This window comes from Globicephala melas, chromosome 2 (genome assembly GCF_963455315.2).
Source record: "Globicephala melas chromosome 2, mGloMel1.2, whole genome shotgun sequence".
Classification (NCBI taxonomy): domain Eukaryota; kingdom Metazoa; phylum Chordata; class Mammalia; order Artiodactyla; family Delphinidae; genus Globicephala; species Globicephala melas.
The window spans coordinates 92,005,293-92,017,579 of NC_083315.2; the positions used below are offsets into that span (position 1 = coordinate 92,005,293).

General features: G+C 59.0%; 1 protein-coding gene across 1 annotated transcript in view; it reads left to right on the forward strand.

The window, feature by feature from the left end:
• Window positions 1-12,287, forward strand: part of SPTBN5 (spectrin beta, non-erythrocytic 5) — a 41,024-nt gene that overhangs the window by 12,348 nt on the left and 16,389 nt on the right. Inside the window, 19 exon segments of the mRNA XM_060293468.1 lie at window positions 871-1,001; window positions 1,253-1,471; window positions 1,751-2,059; window positions 3,083-3,323; window positions 4,269-4,439; window positions 4,924-5,088; window positions 5,509-5,723; window positions 6,497-6,680; window positions 6,898-7,056; window positions 7,318-7,441; window positions 7,779-7,964; window positions 8,369-8,499; window positions 8,754-8,873; window positions 8,875-8,900; window positions 9,598-9,712; window positions 10,110-10,504; window positions 10,648-10,663; window positions 11,581-11,745; window positions 11,924-12,073. Coding sequence (XP_060149451.1) covers window positions 871-1,001; window positions 1,253-1,471; window positions 1,751-2,059; window positions 3,083-3,323; window positions 4,269-4,439; window positions 4,924-5,088; window positions 5,509-5,723; window positions 6,497-6,680; window positions 6,898-7,056; window positions 7,318-7,441; window positions 7,779-7,964; window positions 8,369-8,499; window positions 8,754-8,873; window positions 8,875-8,900; window positions 9,598-9,712; window positions 10,110-10,504; window positions 10,648-10,663; window positions 11,581-11,745; window positions 11,924-12,073 — 3,222 coding nt within the window.

Sequence of the window (12,287 nt, forward strand, 5' to 3'; positions counted from 1 at the left end):
ATTTTTGTGTGTAGTGTAAGGTAATGTTCCAGTTTCATTCTTTTGCAGGTGGCTGTCCAATTTTCCCAACACCATTTATGAAGGGACTGTCTTTTGCCATTGTATAGTCTTGGCTCCTTTGTCATAAATTAATTGACCATGTATGCATGGGTTTATTTCTGGGCTCTCTATCTGCCCCATTGAGCTATGTGTCTGTCTTTATGCCAGTACCATACTGTTTTGATTACTATGCCTTTGCAATATAGTTTGAAATCAAGGTACGTGATACTTCCAGCTTTGCTCTTTCTCAAGATTGCTTTGGCTATTTGAGATCTTTTGTTGTTCCATACAAATTTTAGTCTTCCAATCTATGAACACAAAATATCTTTCCATTTATTTGTGTCTTCTTCAATTTTTTTCATCAATGTCTTATAGTTTTCAGTGTACAAATCTTTTGCCTCCTTGGTTAAATTTATTCCTAGGTATTTTATTCCTTTTGTTGTAATTGTAAATGGGACTGTTTTGATTTTTCTTTCTGATAGTTCATTATTAGTGTATAGAAAGTCAACAAATTTCTGTATGTTGATTTTGTATACTACTTTACTGAATTCATTTATTAGTTCTAAGAGTTTTTTGGTGGAGTCTTTAGCATTTTCTATATGTAAAATCATGTCATCTGCAAATAGTGACCATTTTACTTCTTCCTGTCCAATTTGGATGCCTGGTCTTGAATTTTTAAAGGGCCCTCCCAGCCCTTTAAGGACACAGATCCCTGTCCTACCAGAGGGATGCAGCTCAAACATCTCTGTAGCAGCCCTTATCTGAGGTCATTCCTAAGGGAAGTGTGGGAAGAGAAGAGTCCCCTCAAGGCCTGGAATCTCTTTCCCCCAGAAATTCCTCACTGCCCTGGCTGTGGGAAGAGGCCTCTGGGCTGAGGTTAGCAGCTCCGCTGAACAGCTGAAGCAGAGATGTCCTGGAGATTTCCCCAAAATCCAGCGACAGCAGGAGGAACTGAGCTAGAGGTGAGCATGAGGAGGGAGTACAAGGTGACGGGGGCAGCCTGGATGCAGTGCCCAGGCCTGAGTGCCTGCTCACCTGACCCCCAAGATACCAGGAAGAAAGACTGGACATGTCAGAAGCAGAGAGGAGAGGGTGTGGGGGCAGCCAGCCTGGCAGCTTCTGTCATGAGAGCCTCTGGCCAAGACCCCAGGATGGATGGGCTGGTGTCCCTGTGACGTGACATCCCTGAGACAGCGCTGCTCCCTCTGCCCAGGTGGGAGCAGCTGGAGGCCCTGAAGAAAGAGAAGGAAACACAGCTGGCATGCACCACACATGTGTGCAGTTTTCTGCAGGAGTGTGGAACCACATGGGTCCAGCTGCAAGACATGATACTCCAGCTAGAAACCCCAGAGCCGGGGCACTTAGAGGACAGCCACCACGTCCTGCAAGTGAGCCAGCAGAAGATGCTGGCGCGGGAGAGAGGCAAAGGGCAGCCAGCGAGTACGGCCTGGTTTCGGCACCGTGAAGGCCTGAGCAGGGTTCTGGAATGGGGAAGAGGATAGAAATTGAGGTGGGGAGGACGGGCAGGACGTGCTGTCCGAAGGGCAGGGCACAGGTTGGGGAACAGCATGAGAACATGCTCATGGCGAAAGAGAGAGCTACACGTGCTTGCTGCCTCTAGGTGGAGGGTGAGGGGCCAGTGTAGAGTCGCCACCACTGGCCCTGGGGAGCACAGGCCCAGGCACTGGGCCCAGGGCAGGGCCCGGACTAGGCAGTGGGCCCTGTCTCACAGGGTCGAGGAGCTGGGCCCCACAGAGAGCCAGTCCCTGCAGGGACAGGTGGAGACACCGTAGGGGCTGCTGGAGAGAGTGCAGGAGCAAGTGACCTGACGGGCCTGGGCCCAGGCCAAGGCGCAGCCCTGCCAGGGCTTCCTGCAGCGGAGCCGGTGGCTGCTGCAGGCAGGCAGTATCCGGGCTCAGCTGCACAGCGAGGAAGAGGAGGTGGTGGACGTGGCCTCAGCCCAGCGGCTTCTGACGGAGCACGAAGACCTGCTGGAGGAGATTCACCTGCAGCAGGAGAGGTCAGGACAGGGGGGCGGGTGGGACGCCCTTCAGGCTGGCCACGGCCAGTGGGGACGGGATACCGGAAAGGGAGAGGCAGGAAGTGGCCAGTCACCCAAGGGAGTGGTGCTTCAGGCAGGTTTAAAAAGAGGGGGTGTAACCAAGGACTGGTCAGCCATCTTGCATACTTTTGGGAGGGACCTAGGGCAGAGTCTGAGCTTCCTGGAACATTCTATCCAGTCCAGGCCTGGCCATACCCCCTGCAGGTGAGCCTGGTAGATTGCTCTGTCAGGCTGGTCAAGCCTCCCCACCTATTCTGGGTAATGCAGACCCCACGGACCCCTGGAGTGAAATGGCTCAGCCCCCCACCCCCCGGGAATGACACCCACCTCCTTAGTATGGTGATGCCTCCTCTCCTCCTACAGGGGTGGGTACAGTCTGCAGGCTGTGCCCCACGTGAAGGAGCCTGACGAGTGGCCAAGTGGCCACTGAAATCCAGCCCATCCCCTGCTCACTAGACTCCACTACCCGCTTCTGGGCTGCATCAGCTCAGAGAAGTGGAGCCTTTTCCTAATTCACACAAAGGTGCCGCCTGTTCCCAAGCTGTGAGCCTGGGGGTGAACCTGGCAGAGAAGGGTGGGTGCCTTTTCTAATCGCTCCAAGCTCCACCCAGGCTTGCGGTGGCCCCAGTCAGGCGTGTAGGCAGTCTGAGTGATTTTTCTGGGTGTGCTGCCCCAGCACATCCACTTGCCTGGGCACTGTCATCAGCATGGCCAGCTGGAGCAAAGGTGTGACATGCAGGGAGCACGGGAACTAATGAGTCCCACATACTGGGCTGGGCTTGTTACATTCAGTGTCTCACTAGTGGCCCAGGGCACAGCTGTCCCACAGGACAAGCGAACCCCTGGGCTCACCAGCCTCAGACCCCTTCTGGTTACCCTTACATCAGAGCTCCAAGATGAATGAGCCGTGGAGGTGAAAGGGGAGGAAGGTTGCCAAGGGGAGCGGACGGGGTTTCACCCTCTGCCTGTCGTCCTGGACAGGCTGCAGCAGCTGGAGGCTCAGGGCCAGCCCATGGCAGCCTTGGACTCCTCGGACTCCCGAGGGGCGGCCAGTACCCCGAGGCTCCTGGGCCAGCAAGGCAGGAAGTTGAAGGCCTCCTGGGAGCAAAGACAGCAGCGGCTGCAGGAGGGGTTGAAGTTGCAGAGGTCTGGTCGAGAAGTGGATGTTTTCACTGCCACCTGTGCCAACCATGAGACCTTCCTACAGCTGGACAGCCTCGCGGTATGGAGCTCGGGGTGTGCAGCTGGGATGCTCCTACCCCAGGAAGTAGGAGCTTAGAAGCCAGGCTGGGCGGGAGGCCACTGGGTCAGCGGTGGGTGAGGTGGTGCTGACCCCCATCCTCCCGGCATGACCCCAGTCTCTGCATCTCCAGGACGGCAGCTGCCGGCTTCCCTCCAGCTCCAGGGGAGGGGCCGGCACAGGTACATGAGGCCTCCCCGGGAGGGATGCTTAAGAGTCCACTGCTGGACTAACAGCTGTGTGCTATTTGGAACACTCTAGTTTACAAAGCACTCTCCCACTTGTTATGTCATTGACCTCCAAGCATCCCTTGTGAGATAGGCATTATGGCTCTGATTTTTCCAGATGAGGAAAACTGAGGCTCAGGCCAACTGCTCAAAGGCAGGGCTGGGCCCAAAGCCTTGGCCTCTTGAATAACCCCCTCACCCTCCCTCAGCCGGCTGCTCTCTGTCCTCATGGCCTCTGGCCACACTCCAGGCTCTTGCACGGACCATGCGCTCCAGCTGCAGATCTTGACTCTGTCAGATATTTGTTCTGCCCACGATGGGGGCTCAGAGCCGGGCTAGTTCACAGGCCTCCCGGAGCTTAAGCCTGTTTGGAGACAGAGGACCGTCCATGATCTGATGCGGCTGGAGCAGTGGGGACCCGGCCAGATGCTTCTCCTATCTGGGCACAGGGCACCGTGAAGCCAGACCCTGATTCTTCAGGCCTCTTTCTGCTGTTTTCCCTGAGACATCTTTCTTCCCATCTTGGTTTCCCTGTCCATTCTTGGGAGCGGTAACCCCAGGTCCCACCTCTCCTGCACCCCGGGATTGGCTCTGCATCCTGCTCTTCCCCTCGGGGCACCCTAAGACCCCTTTCCCTAGAGGAAAATACTAGCCCTCACCCCCACTCTGTGATACCCACTCTCCCCTGGTTCCTGGGTAGGAATGGAAGCAGGACGTGGCAGAGGTGATGCTGTGGATGGAGGAGAAGTGGCGGATGCTGGCGGACGAGCCATCCCAAGAGCCTGGCAACATCCTGCAGAAACTCAGGTGGCACAAAACAGCTGAGCCTGAGCTGGTGGCCACCCAGGGGCACGTGGAGGGCCTGCAGCAGGTGCGGGACACTGGACAGAGGGTGCAGGGCCTGCTCAGCTTCTCGTTTCCGCTGCACAGCACTTTTGCGTGGAGCACAGTCACTGAAGGAAGAATCAACCTCAGTCTCCATGGAATTAGGATCCCCCAGTTTCCCCCCTCACTCATCAGGCACCCCCTGGTCTTGGCACCCAAACTAGCCCAGGACGCTTCTGTCACCCCTTCCCCTCGGGTCTAAGAGGCAGCCTGCTGCCGCTGCCTGAATGCAGCCCTCCCACCAGCCATCTGGTGCCTGCTCATCCCACACTGTTCGCAGGCGTCAGAGGAAAGCCTTCCCACCTCTGCCTGCAGATTTAGGGCTACGCAAACAGCTCGAGCCCGTGTGGCGTGTGGCATGCAGCTCGCAGCCAGCCACCACCACTGCTGCCCCCCGGGCCCAGCCCGCCACGGCCCCTCCTGGTACCAGCAGCTCAACAAGACGCCCCAGGCCTTTGTGTCCACCGCAGGTTGGGAGAGAGCTGTTGAGCAGCAGACCCCGTGCCCAGGAGGACGTGCAGGCCGGGCTTCAGGGCCTGAGCAGCAAGTGGGAAGAGTTGAACCGCCAAATGGCAGAGCATGGGAAGCAGCTCTGGCGGGCTCGGCAGCAGGACCAGCTCCTGGGGCTGCTGCAGGTTGGCTGAAGAGAGGGGCAGGACACAGGAGGGAGACCGAAGCTGGGCTGGGCTGAGAACAGCCAGGACGGGAAGGAGAGGGGAGGAGTCGGGGTGTTCTGCCCACTCTGGAGCGGCCCTGGGAAGTCCTGCAGCCTTTGGGCCCGTTGACCCTGGCTTTACCCACTGCTGGCCAATCCAGGATTGCCTCCTGTGTACCCATGCATGCTCAGCACAACTTGAGTCCCCCGGAGAGGAAGGGGGGGGATGGGGCTGTTCATGAGGCTCTGGGAGAAGGTGCGGGTCAGGAGTGGGAGAGGCCCCCAAAAGGCCGTTGGTGAATTTGGTGTGCTACTAGCACTGCAGCCTTAGAGCCCAAGGAGGGCCACTTGCCAGCCTGTATGTGGAGAACCTAATGCAGCGCCCGGCGTCCCTCCCCAGGAAGCCAAGGAGAAGGTGGAGCAGATAGAGGGGCCCCTGCAGAGTGCAGAAATGGGGCAGGACCTGGGCTCAAGCTGGGGGCTGCAGAGACAGCACCGTCAGCTGGAGGCCGAGAGCCAGGCGCTGGCCGGCAAGATGGCTGCCCTCGTTCCCCAGGCCCACCAGGTGGTCAATACCCAGACCATCGTGGAGGAGACCCAAAAGTACCTCCAGAGGTACTCGCCTGCTCGCGCCGTCTCCACTCCATTGTGTGTAATTGCCACCATGTGAACCTGAGGGTGGTTTCACCCAGGGAGCCCAGCAGGGTGGCACCTACAGGCCCTGAGGTTGTCCAAGCCTCCTTCCCTTATGAGTAGAGTCATTCCCGTCAATAGAAATTGACTAGAGGCCAGATGAGAAACTCAGGCAAGGCTTTATTGGGGCCCCTGCTGCATCAGGGGGAAGCGAGAACAAACAGCAATTCCCTTGTTTGCCTGCTCACTCGGTAGAGCTTGTTCCTTATATGGGGTGAAGGTAGGGGTGTGTCCAGGCATCGGGCTGGGGGCGTGGCTTAGGTGTTTTGCCCACTCCTCTAGTGGTGGTAAGTGCAAAGGACATGAGCAGTACCCTACTTCTGTCCCGACACCCTGTTTTTGCCCTCGTTTTGGCTCTTCAGAAGTGGCAGTTGGGCTTTTTTGATCTTTTTATATCTTCTGTCCAGAATTTGCCCCAACTGCAAACGTACACAGTTATTTTTAGTCCCTTATAGTTTCTTTGTATTCCGTTGCGCAAGGAGACGTTTGTCCAGGTGCCAGCACTGCAGCGAAGGGTCCCAGGTCCCAGCCTGTCTCAGCTGGGGTCTGGGCCCTCTCTAGCTGCCTCCCCATCATCAGATGAGGCTTCCCCAGCCCCAATCTCTTTCTTCATAGGTCCCTGGCTGGGCCAAGAAAAGGACTGAGCGTTACCCCTCACCTGTCCCCAGCATCCCCCATCTGCTCCCTCCACCCAGGTTCGAGTCCCTTCAGGGATGTCTGGCTGCCCGGCGACTGCAGCTGCAGGCCTCCGTTGAGCTGTACCAGTTCCACCACCTGAGCGACATGGAGCTCACTTGGGTGGCAGAACACATGCCTGCACCCAGCGCTGGCTCCGAGAAATACTTGAATGTTGCCCACAGTCTTCTCCGCAAGCACGAGGTATGGTCCTCATTTTCTCCCAGGATCCCTGATGTCCCATTCCCAGACCCTAGACGCCCTCCACCGCTACTCAGCGGTGCCTAATTGCCCCCAGCCTTTCTCTGCCAGCAAGTTTTGCCATGACTGAACCCTGGAGCCGCATCCACGGCTCTGTTCTAGGCACCCCATGGCTAAGGGAAGCCCAGATTTGACAGCCCCTCATGCTGTTCTGTGGCAGGAGCTCCGCGCAGAGGTGAAAGCCCACCAGGGACAGGTGCGAAGGGTGCTGGGTTCCGGCTGCAGCCTTGCAGCCTCAGGGCGCCCCCAGGCCCAGCACATCGTGGAGCAGTGCCAGAAGCTGGAAGGCCGCTGGGCGGAGCTGGAGTAGGCCTGTGAGGCGCGGTAGGATGCAGAGGGCATGGGGTCAGGGGAAGTAGCCAAAGTCGGGCAGCCTCTGCGAGTGAGGTCTGTGGGCGGGACCTGGAACTCTCAGGGAGCTGGGTCAGTGGTGAGAACTCTGGGCCCGGAGCTGCTGGGTCCCCATGGGCAAAGAAGCCTCTTTTTGCTGCCTGCTGGAGAGCAGTGGCGTGATGTCCCCAAGGGGTGATGGAGGGTCGCATCTGAGATCGTCAAGATGAGTTGGCACCATTCTTGATAGTATTTCCTGGACATATCAGAGCTGGAGGACTGGGTGGAGGAGAAGTGGCCTCTGGTGAGCAGTCAGGACTGTGGCGGGGACAAGACAGCCACGGTCAGGCTCATCAAGAAGCACTAGGTAAGGTGTCCTGAGTATCTCCTACATGGTCTGGACTGGGGTGATGATGGACCACGAGGAAGGGGTCTGTCACACGCCCAAAGTGCACATCCTGCTTCTCGGAGGCACAGAGCCCTGCTCTTTCTTCCTGAAGACTGTCCAGCCCCTTCCCCACCCCCACCCAAATCCTGCAGGGCCCCCTGCTCACCCCCAGTTCCCCACCCCTTCTTCAGGCACCACCCCTTCGAAGAGCCCATCCCCCTTCTTTCATCTCTGTAGTGGTCCACACTCCTGTGGCCTCAGGATTTCTCTGCCGTCTCTTCTTGCTTCTTCTCCTCCCCCTGGGTAGAGAATAGATGAGTGAGTCACCCAGTCTGAGCTTTGCGTGCTGACGGGCCCTGCAACAGGAACTGGCTCGTCTTGGAGCTCCATGGAGGAGCTTGACCAGAGGGCCCAAACCCTCACTGGCCCCGAGGCCCCTATGCAGCTGGGTGTGGTGCAGGAGAGGCTCCGGGAGGGGCTGCGGGCACTGCAGGAGTTGGCAGCCACACGGTGAGGGGCGCTGTACCCCTCCCCAGGTTTAGGGGGTCTAGCCACGGTTGGCTGTGTCCATACCATAACCCCGAGTTGGAAGGAGCCCGTGACCCCAGGCCCACAGAGATGGCAGATGGTTCCTTGCTGTGTGTTGCTCCCCTCTTTCCGTAAATTCCTCAGTGAGGGCCCAGTGGGCAGGTACTTGGACCCCCAGCTCCTAGCTCCCCATCTCTTCCCCACGTCCACACCCTCACCTGCCCTCTCCTGGCCTTCTTATGTTTACTCCTCCCTGAATCCAGAGCCTCAGGCTTGGGCAGAGACCATGAATAACCTCCTCCTTCAGGTCACCTGCTTTGGCTGGGCCAGCTGTCCCCAGGGGGGTGGGCAGCTAACTTCTGGGGAACCACGGGCTATCCCCACGGGGACCGGGAGCTGGAGGGGACCCTGAAGATGCATGAGTTCATGAGGGAGGCCGAGGACCTGCAGGGCTGGCTGGCCAGCCAGAAGCAGGCAGTCAGGGGAGGAGAGAGCCTTGGGGAGGAGGACGTTCTGGTGAGAAGAGGCTGGGGGTAGGGAGGAAGACCCAAGGCAGAACACTGCGGGCAGGGGCCTGGCCAGGCTGTGTGGAGAAGGGGGCCCTGGGTCAGGAGCCCTGGCTGAGGACAGGCCCTCTGGGTAGAGTGGGCAGGCCCTGTGGCCATCCAACCCCCCACGGTCCAGATGTCACTGAGGTGCCTCACTCCCCAGGCTGCTTGCTGTCTCGCCAGCTAGGGGCCACTCTGTCACCTACTCCCCTCTCCCCTCAGCGCTTCTGCACCAAGTTTGCAAAGTTTCAGCACCAAGTAGAGATGGGGGGCCAACAGGTGGCAACCCGCCAGCAGCTGGCAGAGAGCCTGCTAGAATGTGGGCACAGCGCTGCCCCTCAAGGCCCGTCAGATGCAGCAGGATCTGCAGTGAGTGCCCAGAGGACCCAGGGCATGGGTTTGGGGGAGGGTGCTGGGCAGGCAGGTCCTGGATTGTGAGAGGGCACGTGGTCCCGGGGCCACGCTGGCTCTGTCTGCACCTGAGGTGTCGGGAAACAGGGAAGTTTCCAGGGAAGCCGAGACCGCCATGGGTGCAGGTCAGAGAGTCCTGCCCAGACCCCCAGGGACACTTTTCCAAACCTCTGGCTCCCGGGACTTGGAGGAGGGGCTGTAGGAACACTGCCTAGCTGCCCACTGGCGGGTTTGGATCCTCCCCCAACCTGTGAGCTTTGAGGCAAGGTCATCCTCGTTCATAACCCCTAGTGCGGGGCCTGACCTAGCCTTAGGAGCTCAGGGAGAGTTTACTGAGTGAATGAGGAATGGAGAGGAACGATTAGAATCTGACTTATTGAGACTCGAAGGCACAAGATGTAAGGAGTATCAAAGAGCACAGGAATCAGTTAAGTGCTGAGCGTGACAACAGCAAAAGACTGAATTCAAAGCAAAGCTAGAAAGAGAGGCTCCAGGGCCAGGGCCAGACAGGAGAGGGGGTTAAGAAGGGGAGATTTGGGCCAGTCCTGGATGCAGCCCAGAGAGCAGGAGAGCTGACCAGCCTAGCAAAGGGGGCGGAACGAGGTGCTAGGTGAATAGCTGATCTGCTGCCCGTCTCCCGCACGCCTGTGCGCAGGGCTGCCTGGTTGGAGCTGTGGGCGCTGACCCAGGCCCACGGCTGCCTGCTCCGAGATGCTGAGATCACCCTCAAAGTTCACAGAGATCTGTTGGAAGCCCTCACCCAGGTCCAGGTGTGAGCCCAGGAGGAGGAAGGGGCTTCTTTCTAGAAGTGGATCAGCGCCCCACCCTCCAGTCCTGATCCCCTTGGCCATCTCCTTTCCTTGGGAGAAAGCCACAGCCTCCCCTGTGGTGTGGCCTGGGACCTGTGTGGGCTGGGGGCCCAGCTGAGGAGACACGAGGGGCTGGAGCGTGAACTCGTGGGCACTGAGCAGCAGATGAGCCCAGGTCTGGCTGCCTCTCCCCCGCAGGCCTGCCCATCTTCTCTCTAGCTTTTCCCCGCTCTCGGGCCACCAGTCAGGCCCATTGTGCATGGAGGGCAGGACCCCAGGAGGGAGCCGTGGGATAGGCAGGTCCTTCAGCCTCTAGGAGGACGTGACCCTTTTCTCCCTATCACTACCCTGCCCCCAGCTGCAGGAGCTGCTGGAGACTGGAGGAACGGTGCAGAAGCTGGGGCCCGGGCCTCAGGCCCAAGCGGTGCAGCAGAGGCAGCGGGCCCTGGTGCAGGCTTGGGAGGCCCTGAAGCTGCACGTGGAGCAACGCCGGGCCCAGCTGGAGCGGGCATGGCTCCTGGCCCGCTTCCATGCAGCGGTGAGGGCTCCTCCCTCCCCGGGCTCTGTGTGCGTGTGTGTGTTGTACCGTGAGTGTGCATGCACTAATGAGACCCTCCAACCCTGGAGGGAAGACGAGTGGGGACACGAGGAGGAAGAGCACTGGGCATGTGCAGGTGTCCGTCTGGCCAGGCAGAGGGCTGAGCGCGGGGGATGCAGCGGTGACTCCTCAGGTTTGGGTCAACACCAGCCCAGGTGAGTGACAGTGCAGTTAGGAGGCAGGGGTCCCAGCCAGAGCTCAGGAGGAGAAACAGCCCAGGAAAGCCCAGAACTGGAGATCTGCATGTCCTAGACATGTCCTCTGGATCAGCCGGCATCTTTTCAACATCTGTGTTTAGCTCTCTGCTAGGAGCTGTGAGTGGGGAGAGAAGGTGATATAGAGCCTGTGAAAGATGGAATCACTGCTGTCAGGGAGCCTATCTAGCTGGGGGGGATGAGCCTAATACCCCAGAGAGTCAGATTGGGACAGTGGGCCCTGGCTATGGGTGTCCTAGGAGTCCCCTTATCCCGGTGCCTGATAGACAGGGAGACCCAAACTATGACACAGCAAAAAGGCTTGAGTTTAGAAACCCAACTCTGCCACTTTCTAGCAGTGTGGGCTCGAGCAAGGCACTTACCCCTAGCTTCTTACCCCCTGTGTGTGAGCGTCTGGAGGTTACAAAACTCCCTCACACACGATGTGCAATTCACCCTTCTTCATCTGTGCAATGAGGTGTCGGGACAGGGATCCAAGGCCGCTCCAGCTTTACCATGTGTTTGTCCACAAATCAACAGAAGAGCGTTTGTAAGTATTAAACTGGAGATTCAGAGGACAAGGCACGCAGTGAGATGGAGGGGGGCAGGGGGGCAGGGAAGGCTTCACAAGGCGAAGAAGGCCTTGGCCCTTGATGAACACGTGAGCTTGGAAGGGATGGAAGGAAGGAGAAGAACTTCTAAGCAGGAGGGGCAAGGGGAAGGCTAGGGTGGAGAGAAGTCACGGGCAGGGCAAGGAGGAGGCTGGTCTGGCGCCTGTGGAAGTTTAGTAGCCCTGGGGGCATTGGGTTGGACAGCAGCGGAGCAACGAGGTGACCGCAGGCCTCGTGAACCTCACCTGGGCTCTGAGCTGTGACAGCTCGGGGCCGCTTCAGTGTGTGAGTGGATCCAGGCCGGCTGCGCTTGTGCCTCCGAGGCTGGTTCTCTGCCGCCCAGCCCAGCCCTCACCCAGCTCCATCCCTCCGTCTCCTTGGGATCCAGGTGTGGGACTGCATCTCCTGGGCGCCTGTGTGTGACAGCAGCTGCCGGTGGAGGAGATCTCCCAGGATCCCGGCAGTGGCCTGCTGAAGCTCAGCGCCCACCAATAGCTTCGGGCAGTGCTGGAGGCCCAGGAGGAGCTGCACCAGCAGGCTGCCCCGGTGGGCCAGCAGGCACTTTTGGCTGCAGGGACATCCATCACGGAGGTGGGCCCCCCTTTCCTGGTGCCCCCCCCAGCCTACACCACCTGAGCCTGTGCCTGATCACTGTACCCCTACCCCACTGCGCCATGCCGGCCTCTCCTCAGAGGCTGCCCTTGGAACCCGCTTCCATCTGGTCCATGCGGCTCTCCCGAGTGCAGGCTCTCCACACGCTCATGCCCAGGTCCAGGAAGGGCTGCAAGTCCTGCAGGACAAGCAGCAGCAGGTGTTCCAGTCCTGGGAGCAGAAACAGGAGAGGCTGCAGGCCATGCACTGGGAGCAGCTCTTCCTCAGAAAGCGTGGCCGCCTGGACGAGACTCTCACAGCCCGGGAGGCAGGTGCCCTCACCCCATAGCCTCCTAGCACGCCCTCTTCTCCCCTCTGCCCTCTCCCCGACCTGCTCTCTTGCTTCCTGGGGCTCTGGCCCTTTCCCCGATGTGGAGCCCAGAGGCTGTGCACTGCCTCGACCCAGACGGCTGCAAATGGGGGTGGGGGGCTGGTTGGACAGTCCCTGATGGCCCCTTTGACTTTTCCGTGGGCTGAGCCAG